The sequence below is a fragment of the Nematolebias whitei genome, chromosome 1 (assembly GCF_014905685.2).
Source record: "Nematolebias whitei isolate Nwh7 chromosome 1, NemWhi1, whole genome shotgun sequence".
Taxonomy (NCBI): Eukaryota; Metazoa; Chordata; class Actinopteri; order Cyprinodontiformes; family Rivulidae; genus Nematolebias; species Nematolebias whitei.
Genome location: NC_056498.1, coordinates 68,839,537 through 68,861,843, shown reverse-complemented (window position 1 = coordinate 68,861,843; position 22,307 = coordinate 68,839,537). Strand labels below are relative to the sequence as shown.

General features: G+C 42.3%; 1 protein-coding gene and 1 non-coding gene across 2 annotated transcripts in view; both read right to left on the bottom strand.

Annotated features, from left to right (window-relative positions):
* Positions 1–2,380: 2,380 nt before the first annotated feature.
* On the bottom strand, positions 2,381–2,453 carry trnaq-cug. The gene has a single exon. It is a non-coding gene; the product is annotated as a tRNA-Gln (tRNA).
* Positions 2,454–2,752: 299 nt separating this feature from the next.
* The window catches only part of LOC119430529 (contactin-associated protein-like 5), an 81,225-nt gene continuing 61,670 nt past the window's right edge, over positions 2,753–22,307 (bottom strand). The window contains exons 18-24 of the mRNA XM_037697953.1: positions 17,546–17,679; positions 17,010–17,097; positions 6,544–6,759; positions 4,309–4,380; positions 3,910–4,066; positions 3,090–3,209; positions 2,753–2,969 (exon numbers count right to left, since the gene is read on the bottom strand). Coding sequence (XP_037553881.1) covers positions 2,753–2,969; positions 3,090–3,209; positions 3,910–4,066; positions 4,309–4,380; positions 6,544–6,759; positions 17,010–17,097; positions 17,546–17,679 — 1,004 coding nt within the window. The remainder of the gene's footprint in view (positions 2,970–3,089; positions 3,210–3,909; positions 4,067–4,308; positions 4,381–6,543; positions 6,760–17,009; positions 17,098–17,545; positions 17,680–22,307) is intronic.

Below are 22,307 nucleotides of genomic sequence, written 5' to 3'. Positions count from 1 at the left end.
TATAAAGGCATTTTAAACACTTCCCACACTCTTGTAATATTATAAAAAATGTTTCTAAACTCTAAAAGAGCACAGAATGTCATGATTTCGGCTCCCTGCCTGTCTGCTCTTTGCCCCCTGTAAGCACTCTTGGCCACGCACACTTCTCAGCTCTGCACGGAGAACAACTGAACAGCTGCAGCAGGAAATTTATCCTGCAGTAAGGGCTGCACAAAGAGAGAGATAGAGAAAAAGAGCACGAGAGATTCTGTCATTCGCACCACATGTGGTACAGGTGGTGGAACGAAATTATGTACACAGGGTCCCAGTTACATCCAACGATAAAATGTAAAAGAAAAACATTAATAAGATCTAAGATATGAACTAAGATAAACATCAGCTAAAAATACGCTAAGCACTAATAGCATAAAAACAATAAACACAATACGCCAAACAGCAGCATGAACGTGAGTCTGTTTGAAAAGATGAGCACGAATAAACACAGCAACATGAAACAGATCAGCAGCAACATGAAACAGATCAGCAGCAACATGATGTTATTTTTCACAGTGATTATCCTGATTAGATAGTCATGAGTCTAACAGCCTCAGGGTAGAAGCTGTTCCTCAGTCTAGTGGTTCTACACTTTATGCTCCTTAACCTCCTTCCTGAGAAGAGCAGGGGGAAAAAGTGTGTGTGTGCTGGGTGAGTGGGGTCCTTCATGATGCAGGTGGCCCTCTTCCTGCATCTGGAGGTGTAAATGTCTGTGATGGTGAGGAGGCTGATTCCAACAGACTTCTGTGCAGCCTTCACCACTCTCTGCAAAGCTTTTCTTTCTGCAGCTGTGCAGCCTCAATGCCACACGTTGACGCTGGAGTACAGGATGCTCTCTACCTGTAGAAGGAGGTGAGGACTGAGCTTCCCAGACCAGCTCGTCTCAGCCGCCTGAGGAAGTAGAGTCTCTGATGAGCTTTCTTGATCAGTCTAGTAGTGTTGTTGCCCCAGCTTAGGTTATCATTCAGGTGCACACCCAAATACTTGTAGCTGGAGACCACTTCCTCTGCAAATCCTCCTATGTTGTGGGGGGTGGGGGGGGGGGTAGGTTTGTTCAAAGGTACAGGAAGAAGTTTTGTTTCTGCAGCTCTGGGCTGCAGGCAGCAGGTGCTAAATAATTATTTAAAAAATTGTTTTAAGGATAAAATCCACGCCGATCATGCAGCTCATCCATCATTTAGCCATTTGTGTGGCATGTCCATTCTTATTTGGAAAAACCGTGATAGAGTGAGTCTGAGATAAACAAACAGTAGTGAGTGTCTACTGTACTACACTGTGCAAGGATAATTAAAGGATCCAGATTCTTATTCATTGACATGTGACCAAGTGGCCTAATGAATAAGGCATAATCCTCCAGAGCTGGGGATTTGTGGGTTCAAGTCCTACCTGGGTCAGACAAGGCACTCTAAGTAAACAATTTACAACATGAGAAGAACTATCATCTGATGTGTTTCAATTTCTGATCCTTAGCCAATTACAGTACATTTGTTTGTGAGTCAGATCTCAACATAAAACAAAAGATATTCTGGTAAAAGTTAAAAACAACACTCTAATGGTCTAAGACAGTTGACTTTTGTATTTACCTATCCTGCTAGATCACAGTGCTACATTTAATATGAACAATCAGAAATCTTCATTACAGAAGCTTGAGTATGTTACAGGGATTAAGGAACAACAAAAGGTAGTTGCATTCATTTACGATAAGGTAAGGATTAACTGATAGATTTGAATTTGCTTGTGCTTAAAATATATAAATTTATATATTTTTTGTCATCAAGTTCCTGAGGGTTCTACACTTGGACAATAGTTTTTTATTTTATTTTATGATTCAATTAGGTAAAATTGTTAAACAGCACAAGATCAATATCCATTGTATTGCTGATGATACTCAGCTATATTTTTCCACAAAACCTGAGTATTTTGCAAATGTCTCAAAGACATGGCAACCTGATAAACTTTATTTTTCTTCTGCTTCTTAAATAAAATGTTTAATGAAATCAGAAGTTTAATGTTTGGACCTGAGCACCTACAGGAACTGACTGCAGTCTTTCATCTATTTGGGACTGCTTTAATGACCCTGTGATGGACTTAGGACCTGTCCAGATTGTCCCCCACCTCTCGCACAGTGACTGCTGGATATGGGCACCAGTGAACCCCATGACCCGTAAAGGAAGAAGTGGGGAAAGATAAAGGATGGATGTATGGTAAAGCATGGGTGACATTAACTCCAGATGTTCCAAAGTTCTGCCAAAGTTTTAGAGAAATGATAATTCTACTGTTGGAAAACAGAACGGATCAGTTTGAGCTTCTTTAAAGTAAAAAAAAGAACTTACTTTCAGTGCTTGCCTGACCCAGGTGGGACTTGAACCCACAATCCCCAGCTCCAGAGGCTGATGCCTTGTCCATTAGGCCACTGGGCCACTTGTTACAAATTGCTGTCAAAGATCCACAACAGATTTATGGCAGTGAATTGGAAAAAAGTGGATATTGTCTCTTTCTGTTGTTAACGGCTGACCACTTTGACATGTTTTACAGGTATTTCTGTTTCACAGATGACAGCAGTGATTAGACACACTTCCTTAGATAGAGTACTTTTCTAATTGGCTTTTTTTATGTATGTGACTGTTTCTGTAAAGTGCCCTGAGACAACTTTGTTGTGATTTGGTGCTATACAAATAAACTGAATTGAATTGAACCCATCACCCATGGATGCAAGTTATCATACAGGCGGGAGGTGAAGGGCTTGAAGTGCTGGTACAGGCACAACCTCATCGTCAACCTCCAGTAGACCAAGGAGATGGTAGTGGATTTCTGCAGGACTGGCAATGCTCCCCTCCCACTCTATATCGATGGAGCAGTGGTGAAGATGGTCCCCTCTGTCAGGTACCTCAGGGTACATCTGAGCAGCATATTCACCTGATGCACCAACACCAACGCTGTTATCAAGAAAACCCACCAGTGCTTTTACTTCCTGAGGAAGCCAAAGAGGGCAGGTCTGGATGCTGATGTCCTCAGGTTCTTCAAGACCTGTGTGATGGAGAGTGGGTGCAGCTTACCATCTCCCAGGGACATTTATACCACCAGGTGCAGGACAAGAGCCTGCATGCTCCTTGAACTCATCCCTCCTGAACATGGACTGTTCACTCCTGCCCTCAGGGAGGACACTGTGCTTCATCCTGACATAAACATCCAGACTGATAAACAGCTTCTACCGGCATGCAGTCAGATTGCTGGACTGCTCCTCACTCACACAATGAACACTGAATCTGTTATCTGCTGCTACTGATGTCTATCTGCTGCACTTTTCTTCTTTTTAACTTCTTATTTATTCACCATAGTTAGTGCGAGATTTATTATTGTTTTATTGGATTTTAATCCATTTTTATTGTTCCAAAATGTACATGTTACTTTTTATGCTATTTCATTTTATTTCTTATCAAATTTTAATGCTTTTAAAAAAATATTGTATATATTGAGTCCTGGATAACTGTTTTTTGTTCTTACTGTGTGTTACAAATGATTTGAATGACAATAAACTGGGTCTGAGTTGTTGACTTCTTTCCATTGGCTTTGTAGAAAATCCATAAATGATTTTACAAATCGCCTTTAAATTTTCAAAAAAACATAAATGTCTAGAATACAGTCACGGCTTTAAGATTTACATTGCCTGTTCACAGTTATTTAACAGACAATGGACATAATTCAAAAATGTCTTTACAAACTTTGTATAAAAACAAAACAATCAGAAGAGAAATAACGTTTGTGCTCAGTATGTTGAGAAGGGATTCAAATTCTTTCTTTTTTCTTCTCTTCACCTCCAACACTTTCAGAGAGCTCCTCTCCTAAATAAAATATTCTCTGTTCTGGTTCTCTAACCCATTCTGTAAGCAGGTCTGTTTGGTGAATGGCAGCCCAGATGTGTCTTCTGTTTTTTTCACCTCCTGGTTTTGAAACGTCCCCTTCCTTCTGTATAGGAATCGAGCCAGAATGACCAATGCAAACATCATCCCAAAGATTGCCAGCGCTACGATACCTACAAGGTAAAAAAACAAATAAAAAAAGTTAAAGTTAAATCAACTTTCAAAGCAAGAATCAACCAATTCATATGGACATAATGAAACAGAGTTTTGAGTTGCTTAACAGAAGCAAACACAGTCAGACAATCAAAAGATAAAGAATAAAAAGACCTAAAGGAAAACAAATTGTTAGCCATTTTCAATCAAGAGGTTATTGATAATAAGTGCATGACACTAACACAGACTGATGCTCAAATACCTCCGATGAGAACTGATTCACTCCTGATGGCATTCACTACAGGCTGACCTGCTCTTTCTGATCCAGACTGGTCTGTAGCATGAAGGGGAAAATGGAAAATCAAGAGGAAATATATCTTTTTAAATGAGACACAAAGGAGAATGGATTGCATGGAAATACAGAAAATAACATGAAAAATAAAAACAATATTACTTCAGATAAAAAAAAGGGTTTGGAAGAACTTGTTTTCTGGTTGCATTCACACAAAGTGTAACACTGAAGTCAAGTAATGTGATTGTTTGTTGCACAAGAGCTCTGCAAAGATCTGTTAGCCCTCAAAGTATTGTATTAATCTGACACTCACTTTAGGCTCTGTCTCACAATTTACTCTGATACCAATACACTCCCAACATTATCAACATTTAGATGAAATACTGAAATTTCTTACCACTTTCTTGTTGTCCTTAACCATAATTGCATTGGTAAGTAATTTGTCCCTTTTAATATTTTTTTAAACCAATCAGTCATATAAAATATACATGTCTTGTTTCTATATGCAGGATGTGCCTGTAGGCTATGCACATTCTTGTGTACATTAGAGTTTGATGAAGGGGGGAAATCTGAGATTGTCATGCAATGGTGAAATTTGTTCTCTGCATTTAACCCATCACACCTGAGATACACACAGGTGGAGCAGTGGGCAGCTATGTAAGCACCTGGGGAATCAAACCTACCTCCTCTCCAGCTGCACAAAGATGATAACATGATGATGATAACAACGCAGGCCACCTGCAACTTTGGGACTTGTCAGCATGTTGGAAATGACCTTGGAGGGGCTTGTAAGCATGGATCAGTAGAATGCACCCTAATCTGGCCATTTTGGATCTTGAAAGTGTTAGTATTTTTATCTAGACTGACCCTGGGTTTTTGATCTACTCAGAGATGGGATTGTAATGAAATTATGACCCGGTTCTGACTGGTTTAAACGGGGCCAGCAACTCTAAAAAGAGTTTCCCAGGGATTCAATCTCCATCAAGGAATAGTTTTTTTTTTTTTTTTACTGGCCCGCTGCATCACGTAGAAAGACTTTTTCTGCACCGTAAAATTTTATGACACATCAAAACCACATAAGGTCCAATGAGCCCACACTTAGACTGGCCCCTTATCCACGTGATAGGTTGTGCTCCCCTTCTGTGAAGGAGGAGTCCAGGCCCTATACATCTGTAATGCCATGTGACATTCAGTCCTTGCAGTTCCTGATCTCTCGTCGAATTGTATCAGAGGCCAGCGCTGTGTAACCTCCTCCTGCCTTGATTTAATATAATTGGTAAAACTTATTTCAAGTTTCCTTGATTTATTGATAGCGTGAGTTATCGCTTCTGAGGGAGATCTGAGCTGGGGGGCAGCGTGGGCTGGAGACGGACCTGGGATCCGAGATGAGGCCTGAAGCCCACAGCTAGGTACAGCTAGCTGCAGTAGCTCGTGGCCCGCATCAGCTCACGTTGCAACAAAAGTACCAGTAGGACTCAAGGCTGACAAGGAAAAACAGTCTGCCTGAAAAAATCAACAGTTGTGGCTTTTCTGAATCTGACAATGCCGGTTGGCCTCGAAAACAGGCCAAGATATCAATTTCTCCTGGGAAATGTGTAAACTAAGGAAAAGCTTAGTCTACCCCCCCCCCCCCCCCCCCAAAAGAACTTCTGTAGAGGCTTATTAGAACTGTGCCAGCTGACCGTTATTTAATCAGGACTATTGTCTATCTGGAAGTGCTTCATGGACCGCCTTGTCGTCAAATGCATATGTAGCATGTTCATAAATGTGCTAATGTGCTTGCTGGCAGAGTTTTTTGTTGTCTTAAATCATGTCCTGATAGATAGGACAAGGTGTGAAGAGATCATTTTTGTAATGCCACTATCCTCTCCTCGTGGAATTTTCCGCATTTCTATCTAAAAGTGTATTCTGAAAGGATAAGGCCGCGCTATCATAGTAGCAGCTACGTGCACTCCGACTATCTTTTGGACAACTACAACATATTCTCACTGGATCTCGGTACAATGATAATAAAGCTTATTCTAATTCTGATAACATACAACTATAGATCAATTTCTTGTGCTTTAAAAAAGAAAAGGTAGTAGGGTACCCAAAAAAAAATTGACATGATATGAGTATGTGTTGAGTGAGGAACAAAAATGGGGTAAAATAGGGAGTAAAATTACAACAATACCAGTTACAAAACCAGAAAAATTTCCTTCTGACCTGACAGATGACGTGTGGTCTCTGCTGTATAGGGATTGGCTGAAGTGAAGCCACAACTAGACCTGATGAGTGGGCCGCTGACAACAACTGGACTGATGTTTGGGTGGAGTAGAGCAGCTTTCAGGGGACTGATGGAGTTAAAAAGAACTGCAGACAGACAACCTGTAAAACCCAGAGAGCCGAGCTGAGCCAGTTCTCGATCCAGCTCTGCAAAATCTGGACAGAAAGACAAAGAAATAGAAAGTAGGATGTTGAAGAACGAGTCCTAATGGGTTTAGATTCTTGAGCTGACACAAGCACAAATAGAAAGTCTTCTCAGATAGTTCTGTCAATCATGGACAATGACGTGCATCACATCTTATAAACTTACTTGCTGTAGCTCTGCTACATCTAGGTCAGTGTTAATCTACACTGCAGATTCTACAGCTTCCTTTCCTATTAAAATATGTATTTCATCACTTCTCACAGAAGGTTACATAAACAATAAATTAAGTAAAATAAAATAAATCAGTTTTAACAGGAAATAAGCTTTTTTTTATTTTGTTTCTACACATTTTAGACTGCAAATGGTTATTTTTTATCTCTTTTAAATAAACCAAAATGCAATTGTAAAAGCACTGCACACTGCAGTCGTTTGTTTTAAATAGCACAGTAAGTACACACTACGCCCAAGAGACCTACTTATAGGTGCAGTTATAGTACAGCATACAGTACAAATTGAATAAAAGAGTTAGTAGAATCATTAAAGCACCTAGTAATAATAAATAAATAAAAAACCCTAAGAGATGTTATGACTTTGAGAAACACTCTGTAAAACAATAAGTTGCCTTGAAAGTTAGATTGACGTTTTAGGAGCATCCTCAAAAAGGTTTCAACCCTTTTAAGAATGAAAAAACCTTCTAAATGCACCACTACCATGTGCACTGCGTTTTATGATGAAATATGTATCACCTGCCATCTTGTATGCAAAGGTATTTGTTAGAGAAAATGCTTAACTACAAACACTCCATATTTTTTGCATTACCTGTAACAGTTTTAGCAATATATACTGTATACGGTTGATAAGGATGATTCATTGTGCTGTCTATCTTGAAACAGGTTGAGTCCAGAAGGTAACCGGGTGTGGATGTGTGCTCAATCATTTCTGAATGAAACAAGTTTCATTAAAATCTATGGAGTAGTTTATGAGGTATCTTGGGATTAGATACACACTTGCCTTCATAGTGGTAAATAAAAAGCATTCTTAGAAACTTCTCATCTGGAATCATTGTTGTTGTCATTGTTGACTCTACCTCTAAGACTAAGGAAGTTTGTAGGAACACCAGCATCCTCACTAAGTTAGGTGTACCATTGAGAGCCTGCTGACAGGCTGCATCACATGGCGGTATGGGAACTGCATCAGTCAGAGACGGAAATCACTACAGAGGGTGGTACAAACAGCAGAGGACATCACTGGTAGCAGCCTCCACACCATCCAGGACGTCTACCACAGCCAATGTCTGCGTAAAGCATGTAGCATCATTAAGGATCACACTCGTCCAGTACAAAGACTTTTCCGTCTCCGGCTGATAATACAGGAGCCTTCCATCATGCATGAAAAAACTCGAAGTCAGTTATTATCCACAAGCTGTCAGATTACTGAACTCTTGACAATAATAACTCAATTGAGTTAATACTGAACAATTGAAAATAACATTGAATTAAGCCACATATGTGACAACTAATGTTTATTGCTGCTGCTCTATGTGGCTGTAGTAATAATAATAATAATGCATTTTATTTGTTAGCATCTTTCAAGACATCCAAGGACACTTCACAACATCAAAAACACAAAATAAAACGCAAAATAAAACAATACAAAATGGCTATAAAAACACAAAACCAAGAAGAAAATAACAAAAAATTAAAGAAAGAAGGCTAGCTTGAACAGACGAGTTTTGAGTTGTGATTTGAAGATCTGAAGGGAGTCAATATTACGGATGTCTGGGGGAAGAGCATTCCAGAGTTGGGGAGCAGAGTGAGGAAAGGCTCTGTGTCCCATGGTGCTGAGGTGGACGAGAGGCATGTTGAGGTGGATGGAAGAGGAAGAACGAAGGGAGCGTGAATGGGTGACAATGTGCAGGAGATTGGATAGATAGGAAGGGGCGAGGTTATGGATGGCCTTGAATGTGTACAACAGGATTTTAAATTGAATTCTGAAAGTGACTGGAAGCTAGTGAAGTTGCTGTAAAACTGAGGTGATGTGGTGAAATGAGGGGGGTTTTGGTAACGATGCGGGCAGCTGAATTTTGAACTATTTGAAGTTTACGGAGTAATTTGTGCGGCAGACCAAAAAGAAGAGAGTTGCAGTAATCAATTCAATAAATGACCAAGCTATGGACCAGGATGGAAACAGAGTGCGGGGAAAGGGATGGACGGAGACAAATGATGTTTCAAAGGTGGAAGTATTCAGACTAGGTAATATTATTGATGTGAGAGTGAAAAGAGAGTGCTGTCAAGAATGACACCCAGACTCAACGTGAGGGGAGGGAGAAACCATGGAGCTGTCAATGGTGAGGGAAAAACTGTTGACTTTAGTTCTGTTGGATTTAGTGCCGATGAGTAGAAACGTTGGTTACGTACTGTAACCCCAGATTCTATGAGTATAAGCGTAGCCCTTTAAGGCCTTCGCTTTAGTGGGTTTATCCCGTTATGCAGAGCATAAGCACTGAAAAAATTAGTCCACGCCCACCTGCTGTGTGGGCCCCACCCGGTCCGTATAAATTACGTTAAGAGCGGGAAGTCGGCTCCCAAAATAGCTTTTTCTTCAGCCATTTAAGAGCCAGTGAGGCCCGACGCTTAAAGGGCTACGCTTATACTCATAGAATCTGGGGTTACAGTACGTAACCAACGTTCTATGTCATATAAGCTTCGCCCTTTAAGGCCTTCGCTTTAGTGGGTAAAGGGCGAAGCCGATGTGGTCCTCGCCTCACTGGGTCCATTCGAACACAGTGAGAAGCGGAAGCTTGCCCAAAAAACGTCTTGTCACTCAGCTCCCCGTGTGCATAACTACGCATTGCGTAATTATGTGCCATGCACAGACGCATGTTGAGTAACTATGCGTTCTGACAAAGCATGAATGCCCCGGAAAACTTTCAACGGGAAGAAGATGTTGAAAAGAGGGGGGGCATGAACCAACTGGTTCATGGCTGAACAGTATAAACAGATTAATGTCCATGAATTGATTATTGATCAAATGAACTGATTGGTAACAATAGTCATGAACTGATTAGTGACAATAGAACCAAAATCACAGACACGACGTGACTGATAACAACATCTCACACTGTAATGCATGCAGACAGAAGTGAGCTTAAACAGAGTTCCATGAGAACAACAATATTCATTCTGCTAGAGCACTAAGGACAGAATGTGTCATGGAACGAGCCGTCACATCACGTAGGTAAAAGCGAATAAATGAGCAGGGTGTTGACCATGCAGCCGCAGTGCAAATGTCCTGCATTGACATACCATTATGCAGAGCAGTCGAAGATGCGATACCCCTGGTCGAGTGTGCTTAGAGGTTGACAGGAGGCCCTAAATCTGATGCTCTGTAGGCTTCAGAAAAAACCTCACACAGCCAGTGTGACAAGCGCTGGATGGATAACGGCGACCTGCAGAAGCATCTCTATAATGCACAAACAATTGTTGAGTTTGAAACGCATTGCAGCTGTGCGCGTTATGTAACACGTCAACGCCCGCACCGGGCAGAGAAGATGAAAAGATGCTTCCTCTTCTGATCTGTGGGGGGAAAGAGACCCCCTCCAACGATATCACTCTTGATTTAAAAGAGCTCGTGATGTTTTAGGCATAAAAGCTGGGTTGGTCTTAAATCAGCTGAGCTGCCTGTCAGCCTAAATTCTAAGGCATGACGAAGCAACAGAGAGGGCAGATAATTACTTACCCTCTTAGCGGGTGTTAAAACCAGCAGCAGGGCTGTTTAAAGAGACAAGAATTTTAAGTGAAAACCTGATCCAGAGGCTCAATTGGAGCTTTGATCAGGGCTCGCAGGACCAGCGTTTAATCCCACTGTGGAGCAAGTGGACGTGAAGCAGGCCTGTGTCTCTGAACATCTTTTAGAAAAAAACGCTTCATCAGCGGGTGATTAAAAGCTGTTCTGTCTCCGAAACCTTCGTGGCAGGAATAGATGACTGCAACGTACGTTAAAGCGTACTGAATGCCAACTCCCTATCCATCAGCTGTTGTAGAGAAAAACAACATGCCGCCTAAAAGGCATGAGGTGGCCTCTAAACCTTCTCTGTACACCAGCGCTGAAAAGCCGTCCCCTTGATGTGTACAGAACTGTGGTGGATGCAGCATGTGAATCTTGAATTGTGCACACTGAATCCTGAGGGAGACCCATCCTCTAAGTGGGACCGCTCAGCGGTCAGACCCACAGGTGCTGACCTATTTCTGGGTAACTCTTGGTCGCTCCTCCTGCCTGAAGGAGAGCATCCTCCCTCCACAGCAGTTCCACGGCGACCCGACAACAGACGTTGCAGGCCTGGGAACCATGGTGCGTTCACACGCCGGGAGCCACCAGGAGAGCTGTCAATCCCTCCTCCTGAACTCGGTTCAGGAACCGTAAAAAACAGAGGAGGTGGGGGAAAAAAACGTGTACAAAAGCGTTTTGGGCCACGGCTGTGAGCAAATGCGTCCCCCCCCAGCGATGGATCGTCTCGCGGGCTCAGGGAAAACCATAGTTGACACTGAGCGTACTTCTCGCGTCGCAAACAGGTCCACAGCTGCTTTGCCAACTTCTGCTGCGTCTGAAAACATCAGATCTGGATGGAGGGTCCGGTCCACGTGACGTGGGCCGCCCCTGGACGTCACATCTGCCCCTCTGTTCAGAACACCGGATATATAAACCGCTCTAATAGAGAGCAGGTTTTGAGGAGCACAACACAGTAGCTTTCGCGCAATGTGTAACATCTGGGCTGAACGTACACCCTTGATGGTTATGTAAGCAGCAGTCACCATGTTGTCTGTGTGAATCAACACATGTTGATTCTGTAGCACGGGAGCAAAGTGTTGAATCATATTCAGTGCTGTGTGACACTCCAAAAACATTGATGTGGGCTGATGTGTAGTGGGGCCACAGCGCCCCTACTGCTTGAGATAGGCATGTCCCCCCCCCCCCCCCCAGCCTGACAGCAACGTGTCCGTGAAGACTGACCCGTGACGTGGGTCTGCTGAGGGGGACTCCCTCTGACGGAAAAACAAGGTGTTTCCCCAGAGTCGGAAGGTCTGCTTCCACAGAGGAAGGGACAATGATCATCCGTCGTTTTGTTTTACTGGATCCACATGCAGACGTGCAAAACCACCTCTGGAGGCGTCTCATGTGAAACAAACCAGCGGAACCACTGTGTGAGTGACATCATTTCCAACAGCTTCATGACGGAGACAGCTGTTATCACTTGCCAGGTCTTACGTGGCTGAGTTGACTTTAAAAGAGTGTCGAATCTAGTTATGATAAACGAGCTTTCATGGTGGTTGAATTTAATTCCACTCCCAGAAAACAAATGTCTGGGCCGGGAAAATCGAGCTTCCTTCCAATTTATGGCGAAGCCCAGATTTAACAGGTGTGATGTCAACACCTGATCCTGCATCAGCGCCTCCTGTCTGAAGTGACAGGAGCAGCAGATCATCCAGGTAAAACAAAAACTCTCGTCTCTGTGTTAGGATGATCGGTATGCGTTCTCTGGATGTAAACAACAGATCCAAAAAACGGTCTCACCTCTCCGATCCGTGAGTAAAAACCTTGTGTTTTCTCTCCGTTGGGGGACTCTGTAGATTACTTTTATCAGAAAACACTTGGATTTCTGCATTTAGGGATGAGAATCAGTCTGATGATGACGGGACCGTTTTTTTTATAACTCCTCTGAATGGAGGGGTTCGGGTTGCAAACTGTAGCTTGTACCATTTGCATAAAACCTTGTCCATCCATCTGAAAAACGGCGAGCATGTTTTAGCCACTCTACGTAACGTTCGTAGGGTGAACATGCGTTAAGTGATGTGTCATGTTTTGTACGGCTGTCAGCAGTCCGCCCCTCAACCGCCGTCATGCGTCGCGGGAATGTTTTCTGTTTGATCCCGGGCGAGACTTGAGCTGAAGGCGAAGCGTGTGACAGCTGATGACGCGGTGGGGCTGCGCGTTTGACGTCGCTGTGCGAACGTTGAAAAGGCGGAGGGCGTGACTTCATTTACGCCGTGCTGTTGGAGTGAAGGCTGCTAGCCCCGCGGGAGCACACGTTGTTCTCTGGAGGGACGCGCGCCGCTCTCGCTGGAGGGGCGCGCGCTGGAGGGAGGCGGGACTCATTACCGGGTTCTTCAGCTGCTTCACGTTTAAGCTGCGGTGAGCTGCCGAAAGCTGAGACGCGGTGGGTGACGGCTGCCCGCGTTGATTCGTCGAGACGGGTGTCGTTTCTTGTGAGAGAGAAGGACCTCCACCCGAACCAGCCTGCGGACCACATTTATACCGATGTGAGCTGGTTAGCGCCGGCAGCTGTGTGTGCGCCAGCATCAACGCAGCGCCGTTGGATGGAGGCTGTTCATTTTAGTGATCGACTCGTCATGTCTAGAGCGGCGGTGAGTTAAAACCCTATTTAAGGACACCGGCTCATGTGGAGGCTGTTCCATCCCACGAGTGCGAGTTGACACCGCTTGAGTGAGGATTGTGCAGTTCTAGTTGGTAACAAGTTATTTTCGCTTACCGTTGTGCCGTGATCGACTCGTCATGTCTAGAACGACGGTGAGTTAAAAAACCTTTAATTAAGGACACCGGCTCATGTGTGGAGGCTGTTCTGTGATCGACTCGTCATGTCTTAGAGCGACGGTGAGTTTAAAAACCTTTATTTAAGGACACCGGCTCGTGTGTGGGGCTGTTTCATCCCACGAGTGCGAGTTGACATCGCTTGAGTGAAAATCGTGCAGCTCGGGATCATAACGAGTTATTTAACTTACCATCGTGCCCTGTAAGCGACTAGTAATGTCTTGGAGCGGCGGTGAGTTTAAAAAGCCTTATTAAGGACACCGGCTCTTATGTGTGCGGCCGCTGTGAGCTCATCCGGGCTTATAGACTGGCTAAAAAACAGACACTTTGATCATTAATGATGATTTATTTCAACTTTCGTGTCACTTTTACACACACCCTCCGGAGACCGTCATTTGAGAAACTTCTCTCTCATGAGCTCTGCGATTGTTTGCCCAGAGCGCTGTCTTGCAGGCGAACTCTGGGGAAAACGCTGAGCTGCAGGTTGCCGGAGTGAAGAGGGCTGGATTCTGACGGGCGGGGCTGGTGGTGGAACTCAGCGAGAGCCGCGGCCGTGGAAAAGTCGAAGCTTGCTCGCGACGGTCCCTCCAGCGGGGACGGGGTGGGCCGCGCGGCTTGATGAGGTGGCGCACAGCTTCTGGCACCTCCTCCGACTGTTTCACTTCGCCAGCATGGTTTGAAGCTGCTCTGAACAGCGCGTCCGCGATGGCTTCATCAGGTCTTGTGCAGATTCTCCGGCAGCAAGGGGAGTAACGAAGCCAGGTGGGTCGATGGATCATCGTCATCCGCGCTACAGTCCTCGACAGGCAAACTGTGGGAGAGGCACACATGTTGAGCTGGCGTCAGCTGCCTTACAGAGGGAGTTCTTCGTCTCCAAGGCAGGTCTGCGGCCTTCAGTCCCTTGGACATGCTATTTGCTAGCAGCGCACGTTGTTGCTAGCTGCGGCTGCCTGAAAACACGTCGGTGGGCTCGATTGGAGAGCGTGGTCGCCGTCTGGTTCCTTCGGAGGGACGGGACGCTGCTCCGACCTGGGCAGCTTCGCTCCGGAAGCTTCCGCGAGGCTTGGCTCCAGGGGGGGGTTACCGAGGAATAGCCCCGCTCGGTGAATCCCTCAACTCTGGTGATGGGAGCGGACTGGGGACCGACTCCTCTAATCTACCAGGAAAGAACCGTCTGCGGCCTCGCCCGTCGAACGTCCTGTTGGAACGTGAGGCCGTATGGATCAAGACGGTGAGCCACAGTGGAGCCCAGTGAAAAACAACCTTTCCGCCGATCATCGGAACTGGCGGGAAAAGGCGAGGGACGTAGAAAAAAGGGGTCCCTTCATGTCAGCCTCCTCCCGGGTTCCGCCGGGCAACCCCTGAGGGCGCTGTCGGCCGGGAGCGGTGTGATCGCCGATGCGAAACGAGGTGGGATGGGGTGAGCATTCACTCAGCCCCCCTCCACCTACACTACGCTCCCCAGGAGGGAATGAGCAGCGGGGGCTGCAGCTGAGCACGCCTTGCCCCGGAGGAACCATCCGGTTCGCCCCGAGGGTCGGCGATAAGAGGAAAAAACACAAGATGGCGTTGTCCAGCGTGTAGTGACCTGTCACTGGGAAATGTTCCCCGACGCTTACCTTGGAATAAGACTGCTCGTCATCTTCTCCTCGGGGAGGAGAGCTCACCGGACGACCGGAGGACGACTGCCGGGCCAAGCATCCTTCACAAAGGTTGGTCATTTACACAATTTATCTTCTTTGTTCTTCTGACAGTGCTATATTAGCTCGCTGAAGAAAAAATGGGAGCCGACTTCCCGCTCTTAACGTAATTTATACGGACCGGGTGGGGCCCACACAGCAGGTGGGCGTGGACTAATTTTTTCAGTGCTTATGCTCTGCATAACGGGATAAACCCACTAAAGCGAAGGCCTTAAAGGGCGAAGCTTATACGACATAGAACTCTGTTTTATCACTGTTTATTTTAAGGAAGTTAGATGTAAACCAGGATTTAATTTCAGCTAAGCAGGAAGTGAGGGAGGAAGGAGGAAGTGAAGAATTAGGTGCAGTGGATAAGAAGAGCTGGGTGTCGTCGGCAAAACAATGGAAGTGAATGTTAAATTTACGGAAGATATTGCCATGGGGGAGAAGGAAGATGATGAAAAGAAGGGGCCCCAGGACAGAGCCTTGGGGCACACCTGAAGTGTGGAGGAGTGGGATCTGAATGACTTAAGTTGGATGAACTGAGTGTGGCCAGAGAGATATGACTGAAACCAAGCGAGAGGTGTATGGGTGATGCCAATGAATGAAAGTCTGCGGAGGATGCTTTGGGAGATAGTATCAAACGCCGCACTAAGATCGAGGAGGATGAGAGAAAGTAAACCATAATCTGCTGTCATGAGAAGAGTGTTAGTGATTCTAAGGAAAGCAGATTCTGTGCAGTGACCGGGGCAGAAACCAGACTGGAACTGTTCATATAGACTGTTTTAGGTTAAATGGAGGTGGAGTTGAGAAGCAACTGTTTTTCCAGAATTTTGGAGATGAATGGAAGGTTAGAAATAGAGCGAAGATTATTGAAAATATTTGGATCCAATCCAGGCTTTTTAAGGATCAGAGTGACAACTGCAGTTTTGAAAATAGTTGGAACAGGTCCTGAAGAAAGAGAAGAGTGAATAATGGCAGAAATGAAAGAGAGAAGTGAAAAAAGGCAAGAGAGGATCCAAAGAACACCTGGAGGCCTTGGATCTCAGAATGAGTTTGGCTGTTTCAGAGGCAGGAAGAAGCTGAAAGACAGAAAAAGGCTGACTGAGGGGAGAAGGTTCAGAGGAGGGAGAAAAAGGAGAGACAGGACAAAGTTGCTGATGAATTTTTCTGATTCTATCATTAAAAAAGAACAAGAATTACAGGTGTCATCTGAACAGAAGTGAGAGGGAAGAGAGTCAGGGGGATGAAAAGTATTGTTTAACAATGAAAACAGGATCTTGCTGTATCATGTATGTTACTACCTTATCATCGTAATTCATCTCAGTGTTACTCCCTACATGTGCGATAACCTGTCACACAACCTCTGCTGTATATGTTATGTGCACTAAAGCAACTACCTGTGAAATAGATGAGACAAATCACAAGAACATCAATTTTTTTTATCTGCCAAAACGAGAGACTTTAAAAAATTTCAGAGTCATCGTGTTTACTATATTTCTTTTGGACCTTGTAACAATTATATTTCTTTTTGGTACTTTTGTACTTTTATTGCATGCTTTACTATTTCTTGTTATTTTCTTAGCAAGTCAAATTGGTTCTTCTCATCCTGAATATTTAATTGCACTGCTGACCTTGTGTTAACCTGCATATGACAAAACAAAACACAACACTCTTAGCAACTGCCAAGTAATTTGACCTGATTCAGCTGACCCAGGTGGGACTTGAACCCACAATCTCCAGCTCCAGAGGGTGATACCATTAGGCCACTGGGCCCAGTTCTGTATCAGCTGTAAACATCTAACGGTCCTTACAAAATTGTTTTGAAAAAAAAAACAAAAACATAATTGCCCCTTTTTCATGGTGGTGGTCTTTTTATATTATAAAAAATATATAATAATATTAATGTTAAAATATTTATAGTTATTATAAAAAACTCAACGTGAGTGCTCTCACATGACCAGTGTAAAACTTACTGTGCTTTCTGCCAAGAGTCAGTGAGCCAGCACCGTTGAACTCAGCACCAGATGTCAGGTTAAAATGCTCCTTGTCATTTTGGTCAATCTGAAAGGAAATTAAAGGTTTCAGTTCAAAACATAGCAAAATCACAAATTATTAAATACTTCTACTACAAATAAAACAAACAATGACTCTCTGAAACTTTTATAAGTCTCATATTTTGGCAGATGAAAACATTCTGTCCTTTTGATTTGTCATCAATGCACAGTCTAATACTGAATTATCTAATCTTATTACTAATTTATTTTATCCTATAACTAAATGGTCTAATCCTATGAATTATCTAATCCTATAACCTTGAGATTTTGAAGACTTGTGATCTGAAATGTGAGAAAAAGTTAATTTGTGCTTTCAAGCTGCTAAGCTCATGCAGTGGTTTGTTCTTGCAGCCTGTTGTTGATCATGCTGGTTGTTCAGAAGGACTTTCAGAGAAGCTCCAGGCTGATTCAAGATTCAGAAATAAAGAATCCTATGTATTTAAATGAAAAGTTACCTGCAGAGTGACAGTGTCGGCCAGCCTGTGGATGGTAATATCATGCAGCTGCTGGTTGGCGAGGTTCTTCACTTTGCTCCTCAGGATCTCTGCGTCTTTGCTGCTGTCCAGCCTGTACCTCACCTCCAGCATGTCTGCACTCAAACAAACCAAAATAAGCTACATATTGTTATATTTAAACACAATATGAGTTACATTTTGGAGAAACATTTACCGGTAGTGAACCAAGGACTTAATGATGAAGACAATAAAGTTATAAACTAAAATCTTAGTTTAAATGATAATCGTTGAAAACAAGACTATAAGTAAAATATTAAAAAAAACATACACACGTTTATATAAAACATAAGCTTATTTCATGTTTTTAAATATGCATACCAATTGTTTATTTCCTTAAGCCCCCCTTTTTTTTTTTTTTTTACAAAAAATGGGGATTGCTAAATGCTTTCAAATGTTTTTAAAGTTGAGAAATTACTTAAAACGGTGGATCTGTTTAGTTTTAGCACTACTCGTTTTTTTTTATAAATCTATAAAAATTTCACCATTAGTTTTATATCAAATAAAGGATGTATTCACACTGTAAAATTTTCTATTACTCACTAATTCCTGTACTGTTAATTATTTTTAACAAATAATTACCACTTGTCTCAGTTCAAGTGTGTTCACATGGCAATGATGGCTATAATTAACAAACCAGAGGAGGTGATTCTAGAGCTGATAAACATCTGTACTCATCACCTTTTAGCAGTTGTTAACAGCAGCTTTGCAAGTTTTACTTTTCAAGTCGCGACATTTCAAATTAAAGATTTACTTCAAGTGTTTTCAAACTCAAATTTGTTCAAAGATGTTCAAACATTTTTTTTTTCACTGAATGCTTTAATGTGCAAAATCAGGTAAATTATGCCACCTGCTCTCAGCTGCAATATAACACAAGTTTGTTTCTTCCAGTAATTATAAATGACGATTTTTATTTTTTAGCTAATCACCTGACAGAAACTACAGCATATTAACGCCAGGCTTTAATTTAATTGGCAATAAAACAGCAGACTATTACACTGTTATTACTGTTTACAGACTATTACACTGTTATTACTGTCTACATACTATTACACTGTTATTACTGTCGTAGAGGGATATGGGGTTGGATATATATATTGTAAATTATCAGTTATGAGTTAAGCTCATACGATATGCATTTATTATGCAAATAACCTCGTTGCGGGCACCACCTCTCTTTTTTTAGAGGAAAAATCAGTCTTTAACCCCAAAAATAAATGTAAACTGAAACGTGAATTATTTTCTCGTGTTTAAAAGGCATAACATCAGTTAATACACACAGATATGCCAAAATAATCACAAATTTAGTTGATTTCATGTATTTTATTACCAAAATAATAATCTGTGATATATCCGTTGAAGATTATGAATAACAAAACAAATGAATAACGAAATAGCTTTGCATCAAAGGTTTAGTTGGTTATTCAAATCAGTGAAACTTAAAAAGGCAGAATTTTTTTGGACTGTTCTGTTTGTGGAGTAATTACATTTGTGTCTAAATGAGCTGTAGTTTGTAAAACAAGATTATTGTGATGTATGATCACCAGAAAGTGCGTTGAAGGTCTCTTGTCCTACCAGAATGAGATGGTCAGAATTGTCCAAGAGCTGCTTAAAAAATGGTACCAGTCCAGATGTTCTGGTGACTGAGAGGCTGATTTTTCCTCAAAGTTCACCTGTCATCTTAGAGGGACGAGGGTCCATATGGGAGTCAGCTGGGATTTTTCCACTCTGCGGTGCGATGGCTCTGGTTCGGGCAAGTTCTCTTGTCCTGAGACGTTGGCAGAAAAGGCTGCTTCTCTCGTTCTCTTCCTTCCTAGGATATCTCACTAGGAGGAAGTTTTTCTCTGAAGTTTGCTCGAAGTTCAGTGCTTGAAGAAGAAGTGGTGAAGAAGATGTGATGTAGAAGTAGAAGAGTAGAAGAAGTAACTTAACTTAACTGTCTGTGTTTTACAGATTGACTTTGGTCCACCTTTCGGAAGAGGGGTGGTCCTAACTCTTTGTCATGTTTGATAAAATCTAATGTCCATTTTCTCTGTCTGCCTTTAAAAGTCACTCTTCTTTTTAAAAGAGGAAAACATAAGACAAGTGATTATCTTAAAGAGAGATTACTTAAACAGACATTTTCATAAACAAACATTCAGTTCTGAAGCTTTTGAAATAACATGCATTGTTCATCAAAAGGTGTCGCTGTTCATCTTCTGAAAAGAAAATGTCATTTTAAACAAAGAGTTCTTTAAAATGTTATCTCCATGGGAACCCATCCTAGGAGTAATACTCCTTTCTTTTGATAAAAGTTAATCTCAGCAGATGTTTCACTTTGAGGTCAGTTGAACCAAACTCATTAAACGACCTGTATGTTTCATGGGAAATGGGTTCATATTGAAAGTGAAGTTTCAGCACAGTAACAGTTTTTTTTATTATTATTACAGTTTCATTGGTGTCAACTAAGTTAGTGCTGAATTGAACACCTGTAAAGCAAAATTTGTTTGTTCCAAAGGGAATAGATGCATCTTATTATAAACATTTTAAAACACAAAACACATGAATGATGGTTTTTTTTTAGATGAGGTGAACTGTTTCTGAGGTGGTGTTCCCCTACACTGTCTAGAGACTATTACACTGTCATTACTGTTTACAAAACTATTACACTGTTATTACTGTCTACAGATTGTTACATCGTCATTACTGTCTACAGACTATTACACCATTATTCTGTCTACACACTATTACACCATGATTACTGTCTACAGACTGTTACATTGTCATTACTGTCTACAGACTATTACATTGTGATTACTGCCTAAAGACTATTACACCGACATTACTGCCTACAGACTATTACACCGTCGTTACTGTCTACATACTATTACACCGTCATTACTGCCTACATACTATTACACCGTCATTACTGTCTACATACTATTACACTGTCATTACTGCCTACATACTATTACACCGTCATTACTGCCTACATACTAGGGCATTACCAGAGTACTCGAGTAATCTACACATCGATTGCTAGGACATCTATCGAGGTTAAAAATGTTACGTTGAGTGTCCATAGTGACGTTATATTTTGTGACCACCGTATGACTGTAGGGGGCGGTGTTGCACTGTTGCAGGTCACAGAGTATGGTGTAACACCGGGTAAAATCCACCGAACCAGAACCAGTTTCAGTTTAAGTTTCGTTGTTGATGTGCTGCATGTTTCTTCACGTTTGCAGTTTAATAATAATAACTAATAGTTTAGTTTTTCCCATAGGCGTCGCAACCATTATATGTAAAGGGGACAGGTCCCCCCCCACAAAAAAAAAAACTTTCAGTTGGACCCCCCCCCCCCCCCCCATTTTTACTATGAAACATTAGTTCAGGCAGCGCAGTTTCACTTTCTTCGTGAACGAATCCATTCCACTTGATTAATAGGAGAATACTCAATCTAATAAAACTCCACTCCAGGTTTTCCTGGTTACCTCCAGGTTACCTCCACCTCTCCACACAGAGCAGAAACTGTGCAGGCAGCCACTGCTGAGTCTCCTGCTTCGGTAGAAAACGCGCACAGGTGCAGGAGATGGAGACACCTCTGTGTTGCTCACTCGTCAGTTTAGCAGCTTAGTGTGGGCAGTTGTTGACCAAGGGGTTGATCATCAACATATATTCATGTTAGGAGGAGAGAAGAGGAGTGTTGCGTCTGTAGCATGTTCTCTTAGCAGTAACTGTGACACTGTCAGACGCTGCAGGTGTGAGACGCTGTGTGTTCAGGTGCATTAAAGTTGAAATGTCTTTAAAACCCCACACCTTATTGTCCTCAAGCTTCATGAGAACCATCATTTAGATGAGTCATGTTGAAAACAATTAAAAATGTCTAGTGGTGATGTTTTTTATTTCTCTATAAACACAAATAGTGCAGATCTGACGCTCTGTACTAAAGTGTATTAAAGTTAAAATGTCTCTAAAACCCACTGCTGAATGTACACAAACTTGATGAGAAATATGCTTTAAATTTGTGGAATTAAAGCAAATCTAGGTGAAATGTTGCTTTTTTTGTACATTAGTTTACATTTCTTTTGCGCACATGCAAGCGCGCACACACCTACACACAACGTTGTGTCCCCCCCACATTACGGATGCTTCTGACATCCTTGGTTTATCCTGTGACTTATTTGCAGTATGATAAATGGTAGGAGCATAATATACATTCCCAATGTTTTGTTGGTCCTTTTTTTTTGTAAATAACTACCTTTTTTGTGGTTTAATTTATTTATTTATTTATGTAACTTGAGATCTATGACCTCATCAAATACTCGAGTTCTACTCGGGTTTTATTATGTTAATGTCAAGTTTTAAAATAATTTACTCATTCAACCCCTACAACATACTAGTACATCGTCATTACTCTCTACATACTATTACACCGTCATTACAGCCTACATACTATTACACCGTCATTACTGTCTACATACTATTACACCGTCATTAGTGTCTACAGACTATTACACCATAATTCTGTAGACACACTATTACACCGGTATTATTGCCTACATACGATTACACCGTCATTACTGCCTATATACTATTTCACGTCACTATTGTCTACAGAATATCGCACCGTCATTACTGTCTACAGACTGTTACATCGTCATTACTGTCTACATACTATAACACCGTCATTACTGCCTACATACTATTACATGTCACTACTGTCTAC